The 17,889-nt window shown below is 46.9% G+C and overlaps 1 protein-coding gene across 2 annotated transcripts in view; it reads right to left on the bottom strand.

Annotated features, from left to right (window-relative positions):
* Positions 1-17,889, bottom strand: part of DMAP1 (DNA methyltransferase 1 associated protein 1) — a 674,969-nt gene that overhangs the window by 407,243 nt on the left and 249,837 nt on the right. For both annotated transcript variants that reach the window (XM_069642317.1, XM_069642318.1), the window contains exon 7: positions 9,990-10,175. In XM_069642317.1, coding sequence (XP_069498418.1) covers positions 9,990-10,175 — 186 coding nt within the window. The remainder of the gene's footprint in view (positions 1-9,989; positions 10,176-17,889) is intronic.

Below are 17,889 nucleotides of genomic sequence, written 5' to 3'. Positions count from 1 at the left end.
ATCTCCTCTCCATCTCTCATCTGATTGCCTAACTGCTATTCAAGATAGGTGTTCCGCCAATGATCTTTGTCTGAATGCCAGCAAGTCGGATATCCTCATCGGCACACCTTCACCATCCTTTCCCCTCACTCTCTAACAGGCCTCCCTTGGACCTCCTCCTACCCCCACCTGCGAGGCTAAGAACCTCAGGGTCATCTTTGACTCCACCCTTTCCTTCTCCGTCCACATCTCTGAGGTCTCTAAAAAGTCAAATTGCCGACCGCACCTCCTCGGAGGTACTCTGCTTTTCCTCTCCTTCCCCCAGAAGTTCATGGTATCCCAAGCTCTGGTTCTCTCTAGCTTGGACTATTGTAACAGCCTCTTTCTAAATCTACCTGTCTCTACTCTCGGCCCTCTGCAACTAATCCAGAACAGGACTGCGAGACTTGTCCTTGGCCTCAAGCCCTGGGATTGGATCTCTCCAGCTCTGAAATCTCTCCACTGGCACCCAGTGGATGCAAGGATTAAATTCAAAACCCTCTGCATTGTCCACAAGGCTTTCTGGGGCCTGGGTCCAAAATACCTTCAGCTATCCCTCCGCAAATACCTCCCCTCTCGAGCTCTTCGCTCCTCTACCTCCAACTCCCCCAAGGTCAGTTGTTTTTCAAAGAAACGAGCTGGGAGTAGATCTCCGTCTTCGGCTGGGGCCTCTCTCTGGAACAGCCTCCCTGCCACTCTAAAACTTGAGGAGATCCATCTCTGGTTCCGGAAGCACCTCAAGACCTTCCTCTTTTCTTCTGCCTTCGCTCCCCCTCTCCCATGACGATCTGTTCGCTCTTGGTACTGTGCACCTGGCCACCCTCTGCCCTTCGGGTCCAGTTACCTGCTCACCCTACCACCCTCCTGCACTTACTCCGGGCCACCCCTTATACTGGGGTCTGTACCTGTACCCATAAAGCCCCCCCTTTTTCTTCCTGCACTTATCAGACCTACCCTGTCTGCTGCCTTAAACCTAGCACGTGCTAACTGCTGGCTGCATTACCACTGTTTGTTGCCTTTATTATTAATTTATTGTTATTTATCTGTTTCTCCTCTGCTTCGCACTTTCCACTTCTCCCTCCTTCCATGCACTTTTCCCCTCCCCCTATCCCATGCACTTGCGTGTTCTCAATGTCACTGGGCCTAGTAAGATCGTTGTTTTGTTGTCCCCTGTTCCCCTCCCTTGCCTTGTCGCGCTCTGAAACACTTGTATACGAGCACGATAGAAATAAAATATCAATCAATCAATACAATGGTGGATGTTTGTAAAGAAGAGAGACCAGGTCTAGGAAGAAGTTTGGTGCACCTTTACCGCGAGCTGTTTTAACAGCAGCAGTAAAAGCACCTAAGGGTGCTCATTTTACCAAAATGGCCCCCGTCTTCTTTTTTCGCCATTTTAGTGTTTGTCTTTTCTTGTTCCTTCCCCTGACATCCAGGGAGGGAAATTCCTTTGTGTGATTTTTATCTTCGGCGGGAGCCCCCTGGACTCCCCGCCCAGGCTCCAGTCTGTCTGTGAGGGCAGGAAGTGAAGGAGTCCAAAACTCCACAGCCCTTTGTCTTACGCCTTGCCTGAATGGGGACAAATCCCAGTGGGGGGCTGGCTGTCCTGATTGGACAACCAGACCGCCCCTTCTTGTAAAATGTGGGGAGAGAATACATAGGTTGTGCTTCCTGATAAATACTGCGAACCTGGAAGCTGAAGAAAAGTCGACCACTGGAACCAAAACCGTAGAGGAAGATGAAGGAAATGCGGCTGAAATGATTTCCAGTGACCAGAGAGCCTGCTGTGTAACCGGAGCCTGCTGTAGGCCTTCCTTCCAATCGACCTGTGGACTCCGAAAACGACGACCCAGAGCCTGGTGAGACCCACTAGACTCAAGATGACCTGCATTTTGAGCCATCCCCCGTGTTGCTGCGACCTTGCGTTGTTGCAATACCCCAATACCCTGTGACCTCGAGTCATTGTGTGGTGCACGGTCTTACGAATTCCGAATCTCGCTGAAACTTCATGGGCATCCTGGTGGATTTCCAGAGACACGAATCAAGTCGGAAAAGCCCCCTTACCAGAGTGCTTGACCTTTGTAACGACGAGAATTCAACTGCGATTTTCTGTCTTCTTCTGTGCTCCTTGAAAAGGCGCCAAATCTGCAGAACCGCATTCAGCCACGAGGGAAATCTTGCCTAGAGCCTTCTTCATCGATCCCGCCTGCAAAGTTCCTTCTGAGGTCTTATGTTCAGTCAGCGCGACAAGGAATCCACTGACCGGGTATTTGGCTGCAGATCCCGATGTCTTCCTGCTGCAAAATCTTCTTCCATGCTGAGTTATTGTGTTGGCTTGGGTATGTACTTACCTTAAGTCTGTTAGGATTTCTGTGTAGCTGTGGGGTGTCTTCGGAGATGAGCAGGCCTCTCATCCAGTGCACCCAGTCCCACTGCTAGAATCCTTCTAGGGTGTCTTCTGCGAAGCCCCTGGACCCTCTTCTAACTCTAAAGTAGAGTACTCACCTGTTTGCCCAGTTTTCCTAAGGAACTTTTGCTACTAAATAACCTATCCTTACACTGCCTGTTGGTCACTTATCTTTTTGACCCCCCTTCTGCCACTGAGAACACTGTTAAGCGACTTCAATTCAGCACTCCAACTGAGTCAACGCCTAGTCTGGGATGCCCAAGGGAAGCCCTTATTTATATATTTTTATGACAAGTTCATAGATCTGGATGATAAACCCTTGTATAACTCCCCTCTCTTTGAATCCCCCTGACCTCACTGAGCCAAGAAGTAGGTTTGTTTTCCAAATTAAAAGATTTATTGAAAAATTAAACAAGATATACATCACTAATAAATTAATATTTGATAGCACACTTATGAATATGACAGTGATCAACAATGGATAGTATTATACTAGCACACTTTTTTAATTACTTAAGAGTTGGTATAGAGAGGATAAAGTAGCTGAGAATGCTTTTATGGGTTCAAGGAAATGCAATGATGGAAAAGAATGCAGCACAGAAATAACAGATGGTTTCCACAAGAGATAATATGATCACTTTTTCTTTTGACAATTCACTCCCCACACCTATGCAATATAAGGAGATGGAAGGTGAGCACACAATTTTCAGGAATACAATACCAATTCAGTTCCCCCCCTAGCAAGCTTAGAGCAACCGGTATGCTTTTAAAACATGCAGAAATACTTTTAATGTGATTTACAATGAAGTGAAAATATGCTAAAAATGATTTTTATTCCCTATAGGAGATTCAGGGTAGGTGATAGCTACTTAAGATTGGTTCAGGTCAACACTATCAGTGATTCATGGGGGATTATCAGGTTGAAAACGGATTTCAGCAGTTGCCAGCAAAAGACATTGATTTTGAAAGGTGGAGAGATTTGAGGAGTAGAAAGTCGGGCTTGTTGGAAAGCTAAGGATCTTAGCTTTAAAATGAAAGTTAAATCTCGTTCCTTGCACACGCGGTTCAAAAGATACGGCCGATTTTGTGGAGGTAGATTTTCAGAAATAAAGTGAGATTCCAATGGCAAATGACACTTTCACAGGTTTGAAATCACAGAATGGACACGATTTCTATGCAGTTCTAAATAGGTGGAAATGGTTTGAATTAGATTATTTTAAACTAAAAAATGATTATGCACAGTTCTGTGGGTACTCGCACTATAAATTTGGAAGGAATGGGCCTCGTCACAGATCTGGTCAACAGGTTTAGCTGCGGTTCTCTCTTCTCTGCTGGTCAGGATCTCTGGTTCTGGCAAATGTTCTGGCACTGCACAGCGGTCTGGTCTTCTATCGGCACTGCACAGCGGTCTGGATACAGCTCTGCTTTCTGGGTTCTGGCACAGGGTTCTAGCCAGAATCAAACAGCTCGCCTGGCTGTTGAATGGTTTGGTTAGGTTGCTGGATTCTGAGGCCTCTGAAGGATTCAGCTTGTGGACAAGGTCTCTCTGCTACAAGTTCTGAAGTCTGGATTCTAAGTTCTGGTTCTGGAGTCTGGTTTTCTAAGTTCTGGTCTCTGAATATTGTCTGGATTTGAAGTCGTCCGGCAAAGTGCTTCGCAAGAAAGTGGAAAGAGCAGTCCCTACCTGGGTTTCAGTGGCTCCTTTTATGTCTTTTGAAAATGGGTGGGAAGGCTGACTTTCTATGCCCAACCCTCTGAGGATCCTGATAGGTTAAAGGATTTTCTGTGCTCTCACTGGAGAACTGAGTTGTGAGTCATCATGCCCAATTTTTATGGCATACAGAAAGAACACTCCCCTTGTCACTTTGCACACAAATCTATTTTTGATCCAAATGCATATTTATCTATGTACAATTTCTCTAATATTATATGTCCAGTTAACATATTTTCTGTAGCGCCAAACCATCCGATCCCCGTCTTTGTAAGATGTTGTGTTCACTTCTGACAGAATTCTGCCCTTTTCATCCAGAACACAACCTCTAAACGTTTCCAAAATGTACACAAAAGTGCGCAAGGAATATGGGCATCAGATGATGAAGTGTCAGATTTTTATCATATATACATTTGGAGTAATACCCTATTTTCCGCTACTACCCCCCAGAACATACCACAGAGTCCTAACACCTCTTAAAATGTGCACAGAAAAATCACAGGAATAATGATATTTACATAATTTTGACACTTCCGTACTATGCATTATCCATCTTTTTAAAATTATGCTCTGGCCCAGATGGGTGTGGTTTAGGTTCCAAAGCACATGGGGGAATTTCTGTCTGTCCCCGCCTCCAGCTCAGGTGGCTCCCAGAGGCAGTGCCTCTCCCATTTCCTTCCAAGAGGAAGCCATTTACGACCCCTGATTTAGCATTTGCCTGAGCCAAGGAAAGTTCATTGTTCTGTTTTCCTGCAGCCCCAGGTACCCCTCCCCTAATTCAATCAGAGAGGTGTAATCTCCTTTTGGTGGGGGCAGGAGAAGAAAGGCCAGGCCTGGGAATGCAGTTGCTAGGCAAGTTTCAACTCCTGTCGGGGGTAGTTGCCAGGCAGAATTCAATCTCTTCAAGCCAGGCTTCAGCTAAATGTCACTTTTGTTCCAGTTTTCTTCATTCAAATCAAACAATTTTTACACATGCAGCTAGAACGCTGATTCTAAGATCAAAACTATGACATTTAAACAGTTGCAACCTATGTGACACTCAAAAGTAGGTCACTCATTTTTAAACATTTCGATTTTAGTGGTTTAAAATTCAATTTCTCTTAAGCGGCTGACATCCACAGCTCAGCCAGTTTTGTTATAAACATTGTTTTAGGCTCTTCATCTTTCCAGATTTTGTATGCACACAAGACTACATTCTGCTGAATGTCTGCTGGTGTTCAGTGAGATTTTTGAATATCTTGCAATGTTTGAAATAGGCATTTTGAGCTTGCATTTCAGAGAAACAAATGTGATTTCAAAGCGCTTTTTGAGCTAACAGGCACTGCTGTTTTTCCTTTGGCACCACGTTTCACTCATGGCGCTTCTGGCCCATCACGCTCGCACTGGTGGGTGGCAGGTCAGGCAACCATATTGGTGTGCGCAAAAACTGCACGGTTTTCCTGGATTCTAGCGCCAATGTGGGCTTTTCGGCCATCTTAGATTTTCTAAGCCCACAGCACCAAATGTTGCAGCATAATAACTTGAACGTGGGTCGATACACCTAAACACTCATGCTCCAAGAATAAGGGAAAGACTTTCAAGGGATTGGGACTTTTGCCTAGAAAAGAAAATAAGTGTTTAAAAGTTACTTACTTGTAAGGAGCTGGTTGGTAACTGTAACTCTAAGAGTGAACAGTTACAAAGGTTCTTGCTTACCTTGGATGTGTGGTGCACTATTCTCAAAACTATGGTTAACATCTTTTCTTCCTTAGCAACTTTTTTTGCCAGTATAATAGAAAGTAGATGCGAAGGTAGTTTACTCTCCTGTGATTAGGTTGTGCCTCTTCACAAAAGTAAAGTGTTGGTTTCACCAGATTATTCCTGCAGGGTAATTGTAGGAGTGTCCTCCAACTGTTGGTATCACAAGATTAGTCCCATTAGGATAATTGACCCCCAACTGGGTCTCGCTTCTCCTTACTTGCTGCTAGCCTGTCCAGAATAAGTCTGCATGAGGTTGTTGCCTACCTAGAATAACTTTGATTCATTCAGTAAAGTGTGACATCTGGTTTTACTTTCGCCTTCATTGTGAGGTTAAAGTAGTATATGGGTTTTACTTGCCTTGTGTTAGCTGTGTGCCATCCGAAAATAGGTTACAAGAGTTACTGCTTACCTCAATCAAGGGTTTCCTGATTTCAAAAGCACCTGTAATAGAATATTACATCCTTAGGTTGTACTCGTCTAGTTTAGGTTGTACTGTGTATTATCACAAAAGTAGTTATAGGTTTGTAATGCACCTGGAATAAGTGTTCCACTATTCACCAAATGTATACTGTCCAGTCGACTGATTAAGTGATTTGTACTAAGAGTCAGTGTATAACTGGTAGGGTCTACTGTCCTTGCACTACTGAATGTAGATGTGAAAGTAACCATTGGTTTTTACTCCCCAAAAATAGGTGTGACCTATACTGAATGTGTATGAAAAGTTTTTGACTTCCCTAGAACTACTGTTAGGTATTTCAAATAAGGTCTATACTTGGGTCTGTCTACCTTCAAGTATAGTGTTGTGTTTTTATATTGTGATTTCATATAATGTGTTAGTGCTTACTTACCCAAGATTTATCTGGGCCAACCTGTATTTAAATAAATCCTTTATTTTTACAATACAAAGTGTTTCAGTGTTTCTTTGGATCATTTGTATCACAATTTCATTTGCACTGATTCTACAGCCCTCTCTCCCTCGTAAGATAAGCCTGGCTGCTCTGTCTATGCGACCATAAACTCAGATGGTACAGCCTTACACTAAGAGGGGAGTCTTGTACTGCCTCAGTTGAATGGGTTTACTAAGCCCTTAGTTGGACTTCAGAAAAACTGTCCTTACAGTTACATTGCAATTCCTTCTCGCACTCCTGTAACTTTTTGTTACACTGACTAATTAAAAATGGCAGTGGTTAATTGTTACTACGTATTGTGCAGGTTACAAGCAGACTGATTTTTCAGCTGCATTACAGCACCTCTGGGTGAACATTTTCTCAAAATGGCCCCCGTCTTCTTATTTCCCCATTATCTGTCCGTCAGTTCCATTAGGCTTTTCTTCTATCATTTAAAGTAGATTTCAGTCGTTTGTGAGATTTTCCTTTGGCGGGGTTTCAGCCCTGAAGCCAGCCTAGGCTCCAGTGTGTCTGGGAAGGCAGGAAGTGAGTGAGCAGCCTGAAACTTCAATGTCCTTTGTCTGTAGGTATGCTTGGCTGAAACCAGTTCTAACTGGGGAGCTGGCTGTCTTGGATGACAGCCAATCCCCAGGGGATTGACAGCTCTATGAATGTGAATGAATATAATTCAGCATATAAGGCGAGGATTTTGGGACCACAGGCAGAGTCGACCACTGAAAAAAGGAATCGAAAGCAGAAGACGAGCAGAGACGTCAGCAGCATCTTCCAGGAACGCAGAAGCACTGGTGAAGCCATGCAGATGTGCTGACCCCGTTTTCAAATTGACAAGGAAGACCCGCCAAAGATGACTTCCTCCCTTAGGCTAGTTGGACCAACTAGTCTCAAGACCTTCATTTTGGGCCATCCCCTGATGTCCTGCGACTTTCCTGGGCTGCAGAACTGGGGTAACTGGACCATTATCGAGTGCATCATCTTCCGAAGATAGAATCCGGTTGAAACTTTTCAGGCATCAGTGTTCAGTGTGAACCTCCAGAGGCAGGAATTCATGACCAAATGTCCGCTCACCAAAGATCAGGACCGAGTCATCGAAGAGAATCCAACCGGCAAGATTCGTTTCTTCTTGGCGCAGAGAAAAAGATGTCAAAACCACAAAGAGCCACTATGAAGCCATTGCTGCCGACCCCTGTTCCCATGTGCTGCCACAGAAGCCCGCTAGAGTCTCCCCCCCCCTTCGTCACCACAACCAAGGAGCAGGAATAAGGCTCTGCAACGTTGCACCTAGAAGGAAGTCAGCTACAATTTCGTCTTCATTTTCAAGGTACTGTGGGGCTTGGGCTGTAATTACCTTGTGCCATTTTCGGTGTTTCCAGACTTGGGAAGTTCTGTTTTCTTCGAGTGAGAGTTGACCACAAATCCTCTATGCAGGCCCAGCAGCCTATATGTGATCAGGAAGGCTTCCCTTGAGCTGCTATGTTTTCTGCATGAGACACTGACTGGTTAACAAACCTTTCCTCTGAAGATCTTCTCCAGAACTGGAACTGTCCATTTGACTGTGCTTTTTCCCCCAAAAGGTCCATCATCATGAATCTACTGGCTTTGGCAATGCTAGTTCCTCCATAGACTTTAATTGTGAACACTTTTAGAGTTAGGAAACAGACTGCCAATATCCTTCCTGGGAGAGTGTACTTGTTATGAACAGTTGCGAGCTGTGTTCGGTCTAACCTTAAACTTTTCCTCCAAATAAATTTTGCAAAGGTGATACATATAAGTGCTGTTACTGACCTTAACTCACGTCACTGTGTGCTGGATGATATGTAAAGCATAGAAAAAGTTACTCACCTGCATTATTGTTCCTTTTATAATTTGATTCCATTTTAAATGTAATGTTATTGTTAGTTGCTGCATTTTCGATTTGCTTGTGTGCCTTGTACATATATAAACATATTTTAATATAACTAAGTGATTAAGTGTTTTTGGGTCTATGTTTGTACTGATTTCTTTGTACTACTTTACAGCTCACATAACTCCCTCCTAAGATAAGCCTTAGAGTGCAGCCACTCTACCGACTTGTGTAGTACAGGCCTATATTAAGAGCTGGGTCCCTAATACCAAGAGATAAGTCTTATGAAGTCCCACACCAGTTGGACTTTAGAAAAACGTACCGAACAGAAGGCGATGGAAGCCTTTCCTAAAACAAGCTGTTTTTAACAGTTTTTACATTTTTTTAAAATTCCGCAGAGTTAAAATGAGCTTGTTTTAGGAGACTTCCATTACCTCCTTTCAAGTTGCATTTGGTGGCTACCACGCTTAGCGGGAGTAAGCCAGGGCTAGTCCCAGCCCTCTTGTTTTATGAGGGGCAATTTTCTGGGCGACTGTTTGAAGGAGCAGGAGTAGCCAGCAAGGGATGCCGTTGGAGGGGCATGGGCCAGACCTGCCCACATTTGAAAATCAAAAACCATGAGATGTATGCGTGCCTTGGGATACACCCACATCACTCTGACAATGCCCCTTCCCCAAAAGGGGGCAGGGAGAGAGAGTTCCACCAGTACATTTTGGTCTTTCTTCATGTGAGAAGGGGAAGGTCTGACTGCCTGTGGATTTCAGATACTGGATTGCTCCTTTTTCTCAGACTCCGAGTCTCTGAAGGTTGCCTCTCTGGTCAATCTGGTCAGCTCCCGTTTCTTTTTACTGGAGACTACTTCCTAGAGTTTTCAAATCATCACCCAAAAGGACTCTTCTAGGCACACTAACGGGCATTCTTACAGTCATGTTATTACACCGAAGGAGGGCTGGCAAAATGGAGAACATTTGGATAGGGCCTCCAGCAAGCTTAGTCAGACATTCCGCTGCCTTAGCTACAACCTCAGGTTTGAAATAAACTTGCCCCAGTGTCTCTAATGGCAGCAGTCTCCTGTCCATCTACAAGTACACTGTCCTTGTAATACTCTTTGGTGTTGACGCAGATTGTATTATAAACATCAATATTTTGCTGCTCCCGAAGGCCCAAGGACACTAAATAAACACTAGCTTGAACGCCAATGGGTCTTCAGCTAGTAAGTGAAAGTGAGCAGCTCTCGTTGGAGATCTCCTTCTCTCGATCCCTCCCCCTCTCTCACACCCACTCCCTCCCCTTTGACCGTTGTGAATACCCTGTAGACCACACCAATCACCCAAAACTCCAAAAGCTGTTAAGAGTGACACGTACCGGCCTCTCCATCTCCCTCTTCTGGGGGAGCTTCTTCTTGGAGGCCTTCCTCTCGGCTCGCCGCATTTCCGTCGTGGTGTCAGCAGCAGTGATGAGCTTTTGCAGGTCCTGCGCCTTCTTCTCTCGCTCCTTCTTCCTGCTTTCTATCTTCCGAAGTTCTTGGATAAGGTACTCCTCTTCTGTCACCTGCAAGAGAAGGGAGGGGGAGAAACACCACCCAGTTAAGAGAGAAACGTCCAAGGGGCTGGGCCCACTAGAGGTGAACAGAGTGATCTTTCATAGATAGTCGCACTCATTGGATCTCAGGGCTGTAAACAATCAGAGAACTTAGAAAGCAGACCTGTAGTAGTGAACATTACACATCGTAGGCCCTGGACCCCTCCCCTATTGCAATGCAAAACCTGCAGGCCAGCCGCACACACGAGATGTGCTCTTTTTTTTTTAATAGCTAGTGTTGCCCCGCTTTCCCCTGGTTGCCTGGAATGGTGTATATACAGTGCGTAAAGTGGGCCGGGGCCGGGCCCCGGCAGTCTCCAAAAAGTGGGGCTGAGCCGGGGCCCTGTCCCACCGCCCGCAACATTGGCAGGATGCATTATCCAGTCGCGGCCGCAGCCGCGACGGGAGATGCATGCGCCTGCCATGAAGTCAGGCGATCTGACGAAAGTGGCAGCCAACCACAGCAACGCTGTGACTGGCTGCCACTTCTGTCAGTCATAGTAACTGCCTCTGGTGACCCCTCGTGCGAGAGGTCACCAGGGTCAGTTACTGTCCCTTTGTTTCCCCAGGTCGCCGAGGCGTCTTTAACCCTCGGCGAACCTGGGGAGTCCTCGACATATTTCGAGGTTTATAAAAGATGGCTTTGAAAGTACACATTTCAAGCGTATTTTTAGGCCACGCCCCTCCCACAAGCCACGCCCCCAAATGAGGCCCCACCCCCTCGATTTCTTACCCCACTTAAAGCCCTGTGTATATATATTAGTTATAAAGGGTCAGATCGAGCCCCTCGCGCCCAATTGCTTAATAGACCCTAGCATGATAACACACAGGCACGCGTCCACCAAGAGGGAACGAAATCTGTGACCAACCAGATGTCTACAACACGTGCATACCCTCACAGAGCTACCATGTAGGCATTTCTCCCAAGCGTGGTATAGAATCCCAGAGCGATAAGAACGATGTCACTGCGAATCAGCGTTTCAGGCTCGTTTGCGATTTCTGTCAAACATAGTTTGCCAGTATTGCCAGTTCTGGAAAGCTGTGTCCGTACAAATGAACGTAACTGTGACCTGCAGCCTAACAGCACAGCCTGCATCACGGGGCAGAGCCAGCATGCCCTAAACGCTCCCTCTGCTCTGCATGTGCCAGTCTTACAAGGTGTCTGTTGTCAGTTCATGCCTTGCATCTACCGTGTGGATTAACAATGCGCCCACCCATGGCACACACCGCAGCCATACATCTCTTGAAGCATGGTTACGGTCAGCCTGCAACCGCAGCTTCTCATCCACTTAACCAGGCTTGAAGTGGGCCGGTGTCGAGCCCCGACAGTCTCCAGACCAAGCTCTGCAGTTACACGGACTGCCTGCACCACGATCTGCAGACAGCCAGTGTAACTGTAACATGGGCTACACAGCGGTCAGACGGATCCGTCCTCTGAAACAGGAGGAGCGCTGCAATGCCCACTCTCTCCTAATAGTTTCCAAGTAAAGAGTCATCATGCAGCGCAAAGCCTTTTAAACGAGGCTGCATGATGCGCAAGGAGTCGTTATTCGCAAATAAAAGGGAGAGACTGGACCCTCCAGCCCTCCTCCTCTGTTTCGGAGGACAGAGCCATCACGCAGCAGGCAGCCCTTTCACGTGAGCCTGTGAGTTGTAACCATGCAGCACCCTGAATGAAACGGCTGCCTGGTGTGTGGGAGAGCTGGGGCACACTGGTGTTATACCTTTGGTGCGCCCAGCGCCAAGGGTCTGGGCGCATCAAAGGTAAAAATGCCAGTGCGCCCCAGCTCCCCTGCTTTCACTAGCTCGCCCGTCCACTGTGAGACCCACCGCCCCTTTCGATTTAGCATCCCACTGAATCCACTGGGCGTAACATGGCTGAGAGACCCTCTTCATAGATTATAGGCGCCCGAGGCGGCAGAGGCGTACGGGCATCCTCAGCTGCCGAGTTGGCGCCGTCACCCCCGCAGCATCAGTGGTTAGCAGACCTCATCCAGTGTCCTTGGATTGCCCTCCCGGTGTGTGGGCGGAGGGCTACTTTACATGCACCCTCTTTAAACCAGGACTTGCACTAACACTGGAACCTATACCATCTCCCTTTCTTTATAAAGCAGCGCCTTCCTATTTTTTTGGGCCATTGGTCAACACGGAGCGCAAGCAGTTGGCGACCACTCTCCTGGAACTGTCATGTTTTCCTTGCGGGTGTACAACACTCATTATGGACTGGGTGTCCTACAGTTTGAAAATCCAACCTCGAACACTGCTTTTAGACTCAGGAGTGCTGAAGTCACTGCATCCCTGAGAGGTTGCTCGGCTTTTAGCATATGGCAGTCTTCCGCACTGTAGCAGAGATAGTTTATTCGTACTCCTAGATTCAGTGGCCATGATTCCCATATCCAGGGCAGTTTCTAGCCAACTTGGTGCCCGTGGCGAAAAACACTACAATGCCCCCTCCCCCCACTTCCAAACTGCAACTCTGTGTCACGCGACTAAACCCTCCTCAATATTAACTTTTAAAATCCCCTAAAGATGTTTCGGTATTGGTGACTGGGAATGCTCAGACTGAGAGCCAGCCCCTCCTGCACTGCAATTCTCCAGAAAGAGAAGCAAAGGAGCCCTTATACTCAGTTGAGTAACTTTGCTGAAAATGTTGGGGGAGAGGGACATGACATCTGAAGAAAAGGTGCCCCAGGCAAATGAATGGGGACAAAATGGTGTGCCATGAAAGTTGGGGGGGAAGGGGGGGGGACAAACACCCCTGTCCCCCCCTAAAATTACACCCATGCTTATACTCCATATGAGCGGCTGATGTTACGCCATGTTATCCTCACATCCAAAAACGTAAGATGTCCAAATGAGTATTTAGGTTTCATAGTTAATGTTAGGGGGAGTGTTGTGAAGAGTGATATCAGCACCATGACGTGTGTCTGTTATGGTTGTACTTGATCACATGCAGCCCTTTCATCACGCTTGTTTATCAAATATAGCGATCTCTGATCATGGTTCTATTCCCGAAATGCTCTGTGATTTTATGCAAAGCAGACAGGAAAACTCATTGGTGCTATTTGTCCCTTATCCCTCTATCTCGTAGGTGTATTTTGAGAGAGTATGACAGGAGTGTACACTGTCCACCTTAGAATGATAACCTTCTATGTGAAAATAATCCATAGGGTTCGTATAGTGTTACCCCTTGCAAAATACAAGTGAGGTGGTTTGAAAACAACACCTGCAACACAGGGCCAGTGGGCCCTCAGATCCCGGCAGGCTAATCACACCACAGTGTGCCAGAGAGAGCAAAGAGGGAAAAGGGTGCGAGAGAGAAGGTGGCAAAGAGGGGAAGGGGGGGGGAGTGGGGAGAGAAAGAGAGAAAAGGGGGCAAAGGGAGCAGGGGAAAAGGGGGAAGCACGAGGGACAGCGGGAGCCAGGGACAAAAGGAGCAGGGAGCAAATGGAGAGAGCGAGCCAGGGACAAAGGGAGAGAGCGGTGTCCAGTTAAAGTACCTAATACAAAAGGATCGAATGCCAAAGGGTCGACTCAATTTGACCTAAAACCAAAAGGGTCGATTTTTTTTTTTTTTTGGTTTCTGTTTTTGAAAAAAAAGTGGTTTTACAAAAATTAAGGGAGTTTGGGGGGGGAACCCTCCAAAAAAAACAAAAAAAATATATAAAAATTAAAATAAAAAAATTCAACGCTTTGGTTTTAGGTCCTTTTTATTCAAACCTTTTGGCATTCCATCCTATGCATTCGAAACTTTCACCTATAACCGGAGAGAGCGAGCCAGGGGCAAAGGGAAAAAGAGCACGGGGCAAAGGGAAAAAGAGCACAGGGCAAAGGGGAGAGATAGAGAGAGGGGGCAAGAGGGGGAGAGAGGGGGCAAGAGGGGGAGAGAGGGGGCAAGAGGGGAGAGAGAGGGGGCAGGGGGGAGAGAGAGAGGGCAAGGGGAGAGAGCGAGGGCAATGGAGGAGAGAGGGCAAGGGGGAGAGAGGGGGGAAGGGGGGGAGAGAGAGGGGGCAAGGGGGAGAGAAAGAGGGGACACGGGGGAGAGAGAGAGGGGGCAAGGAGGGAGAGCGGGAGCAAGGGCGAGAGAGGGGGCAAGGGGGAAGAGGGGGGGTAGAGAGGGGGCAAGGGGAGAGAGAGCAAGGGGGTGAGAGAGCAGGCAAGGGGGTGAGAGAGCGGTAAAGGGGAATGGAGAGAGAGGGTAAAGGGGAATGGAGAGAGAGGGTAAAGGGGAATGGAGAGAGAGGGTAAAGGGGAATGGAGAGAGAGGGCAAAGGGGAATGGAGAGAGGTGCAAAAGGGGAATGGAGAGAGGTGCAAAAGGGGAATGGAGAGAGAAAGAGGGGCAAAGGAAGAGAAACAAAGGGAGATATTACACTGGAGGAAGGAGGAGTAAGCAGTGGGTATTAAACAAAGGAAGAGAGCAGAGGAGGTGGAAATAGATGAAAGCACGAGGAAGGAGAAGGACGACCATCAGAAGGGAGGCAGAGAAAACGGCCAGGGATGAGAGGGGTGAGCGAGAACGAGAGTGAACGATAGTGGACAGCGTGTGGAGGAGGAAGACTAGGACAGAAGTGTAACAAGAAGGGAGAGAGGAGACAGGGAAGGAGGAATACCAAAGGACAGAGGGAAAGGAGGAGGTAGAAGGCCAACACCTCACAGAGAGCGGGAAAGAACTTAAGGAGGAGAATTAAGGAGTGAGTAAGCCCGGAAACACCTGGGCCAAGAAGGTGTTCCTATGCTGGTGGAGAGTGGCCAGACCATGGGTGAAAGTTAGTCAGTTCTTGGAATAAGAACCGAGCAGCATGAAAAATTTAGAGCAATCCAGGCGAGAAAAGAAAGGCACATCTGGCGTCCATCAGTCTGTGCTCTGTGTGACGCCTTACCCTTGCCAGAGAGCATGAAGGCGCTGGGTGGGTTTGCCTGGTAGCTGAGGATCGGTGGAACAATGCGAGAGCCTGGCGATGCCTGTACCAGTCAAGAGAGAGGAGAGAGGGAGATGAGAGAGGAGAGAGATAGGAGAGAGAAATAGGGAGAGAGAGAGAAAGGAGAGGGGTAGAGAGGAGAGGAGAGAGATGAAAGGGAGAGGAGAAGTGAGAGAGAGAGAAGAGAAGGCAGGAGAGGGCGAGGGCGAGAGACTAGTGCTCAGAGAACACCATAAAAAGCGGAGCAGGTGAGACTGTTTGGACGCCTGGGTTGCGGACTTGAGACTCTGGGAGAGAGGGAAGGAAAGGCCACTGCACATAAGAAAGTTAAGGGGAAGTTGGGTACTAGGGTGTTATACCAATTCCAACCACATCACGGTTGTCTCTGAAATCCCCAAGCCTTGCTGTGATGTTCATAGATTGCACAGTTGTTTTGAGTCGTCTGTTGATCGCTCTCTTGGCTATCAGAGGCCTGGACTGCTCTGCTACGTGCGTCCCTTCTGAGAAGAAGCCGTGCACCCCAAGTGCGGGTTGTTCTTTCCTCCTTCTACACAAAGTGTAAATGAAAATCCTCCTAATCTCTATAAACAAGAATGGAAGAGAAACAGCCCAACATGGAAACCGCTGAGGTCTCCAGAGCACGATGGTAACTGTCAAATATGGTAAAAGCAGTGACAACAGAAGCAGCACAAACACCAGAAACTGTTTCACCACAAGGTGAAGGGCCCCTTTATTAGGGGTAAATCCGTTACACATTTTACTAAATGGTAGAAAAGAGCATCCAACTGGAACTGTACTGTTTAGTTCGGGAAATATGTCCTCAAATACACATATTAAGACAGATCATATTAAGACAAGAATGAATGCTCATGGCAGGACATGCAATCACTCACTTAATTTCAACTTTATTGTATTATGGTTTTCTGGAATAAAGCAGATTCCTGGAGGCAGCAGGTAAGATTGTAAGCTACTTTAATGAAGTGACAGAAGTAATCAGATGACATCAGGTAGAAGTCCATTAGGATTAGGAGCTAGGACAGCGAGAAGAGCCCATTGGCTGCCACCACCCCAGCTACACAGTTCCAAATGACAGGGGCGGCACAATGAGTCAAGTACAAACATTCTCTAATGACGTCACATCACTCAGGCAGGGGAGGACAAGATATAAAATGTTCACACATGTTATCATAAAGCTAAAAGAAAAAGACAGGATTTTCACTAAAAACAATAAACAACCATACATAACAATTAGAGCGACAAGACATTTGCAAATTTTAAAAAGTGTATGAAATGGATCTACACACAGTAAAACGGATCTAACCTCAGCAATCACTGAGCCTCAAAAATTCCTTTCCAAGAGCCGAGATATCACCAAGGAGTTCAAAGATCTCAGATAGAAAGGCTAATGGGGCAATAGAGTATGATATATGGTTAGTACTCATCAATCTGCACCACACATTCTTGGAGAAAACAGCTTCAATAGAATGTGTAAGACGACTCAAATAAAATATCCGCAGAACATCACATTTTAGAATCGAGTGGTGCAGTGATTCCATCTCCTCGGACTTGCAAAGGCTACAGGTCCTATTATAACCCAAACCAATTCGAGGGACCATCATCTCTAGAGTCTGATAACAATTCAGCCTAAATCTTAAAAGCCTGGATCCCAACCAACAAGATGGTGCCTTTACTATATAAGGTTGTGGTGAATGAAATGACCCTATCCAACATTACCTTTCTAAGATGAGCCAAAGTTTCAATTCCGTCCAAATCGCGTAATATTTTCTCTGCGGAGAACGAATCCCACTCAAGGAGTCTAAATCTCGGAAAAAAATTGGTTGCAGGTCAACAAAAAAACGAACAGGGCCTTAACAGACGTTGTTCCATGGGACTCCCCTAATTTTGAAATTAGGTTTTTGGCCCCTTCTTTACAAATTTTAAAACAGAGGCTCAGTTTGTTTTGCTTGTATGGGAACCACCAAAATTGGAGACCTAGTTTGAGTGGAATTGCTTCAAATCGGGGCAGACAAAGGTAAATTCACAATCTTACATCAGATTATTCCTTTCTAAGAACGGAGCCATTTTCTAATGGAAGGTGGGAGCCCAACAACGTCCCACCTTTAGGGCGTCGTTAGGGCGTCGGGAGCCAACTTCTTGGATCTACTTGTCCGTGCTGGTAAGGGATCCAGCAGGTAAGCTACATGTTCCCATCTGATTCTGGTGGTGCTTGCCGATAGAACGCTAGCGCCTCAATCGAAGTTACCGCTCAATCCAGAGCGCCCCTCGCAACATGGCGGCAAAACAAACATTCCAATGATGCTGTGCGAGCAGCAAGAGGGTGCATGCATGCTGGGCCTCAACGACATGCACCGGTGGAGCGACTTCTTTACCTAGCTGCTAAAGCTGCGCCAGCAGCAGTGAGGACTACGTGTTCCACCCAAGCCAGTGCTCGAACCGGCTGATTAGACACTGCATCCTCCTCAGTGCAGTATCGTGGCCCGGATGTCGCCACAAAGTCCCCACAATCTGCAAGGGAGTCCCAGTCGTCGGGAGGAGGCATTGCAATGCAGCGTGGAAGGTCTCCCTTAAAATCTGCAACCACAGGTCATTGTAGCTCTGCCCCTACACCTCGACACAACAACAATGCCAAATAACTAGGACGGATGAGCAGGCCAGCTCCTGCCCTTGGAGTAGGAAGCACGGCTATTTCTCTGAGAATGGCTAGTCCACCGCATCAGCCTCTGTCACAGGCGATACAGGAAG

Source organism: Ambystoma mexicanum, chromosome 1q (genome assembly GCF_040938575.1).
Source record: "Ambystoma mexicanum isolate Mex_15411 chromosome 1q, UKY_AmexF1_1, whole genome shotgun sequence".
Taxonomy (NCBI): domain Eukaryota; kingdom Metazoa; phylum Chordata; class Amphibia; order Caudata; family Ambystomatidae; genus Ambystoma; species Ambystoma mexicanum.
This window is presented reverse-complemented; position numbering and strand designations above follow the sequence as displayed.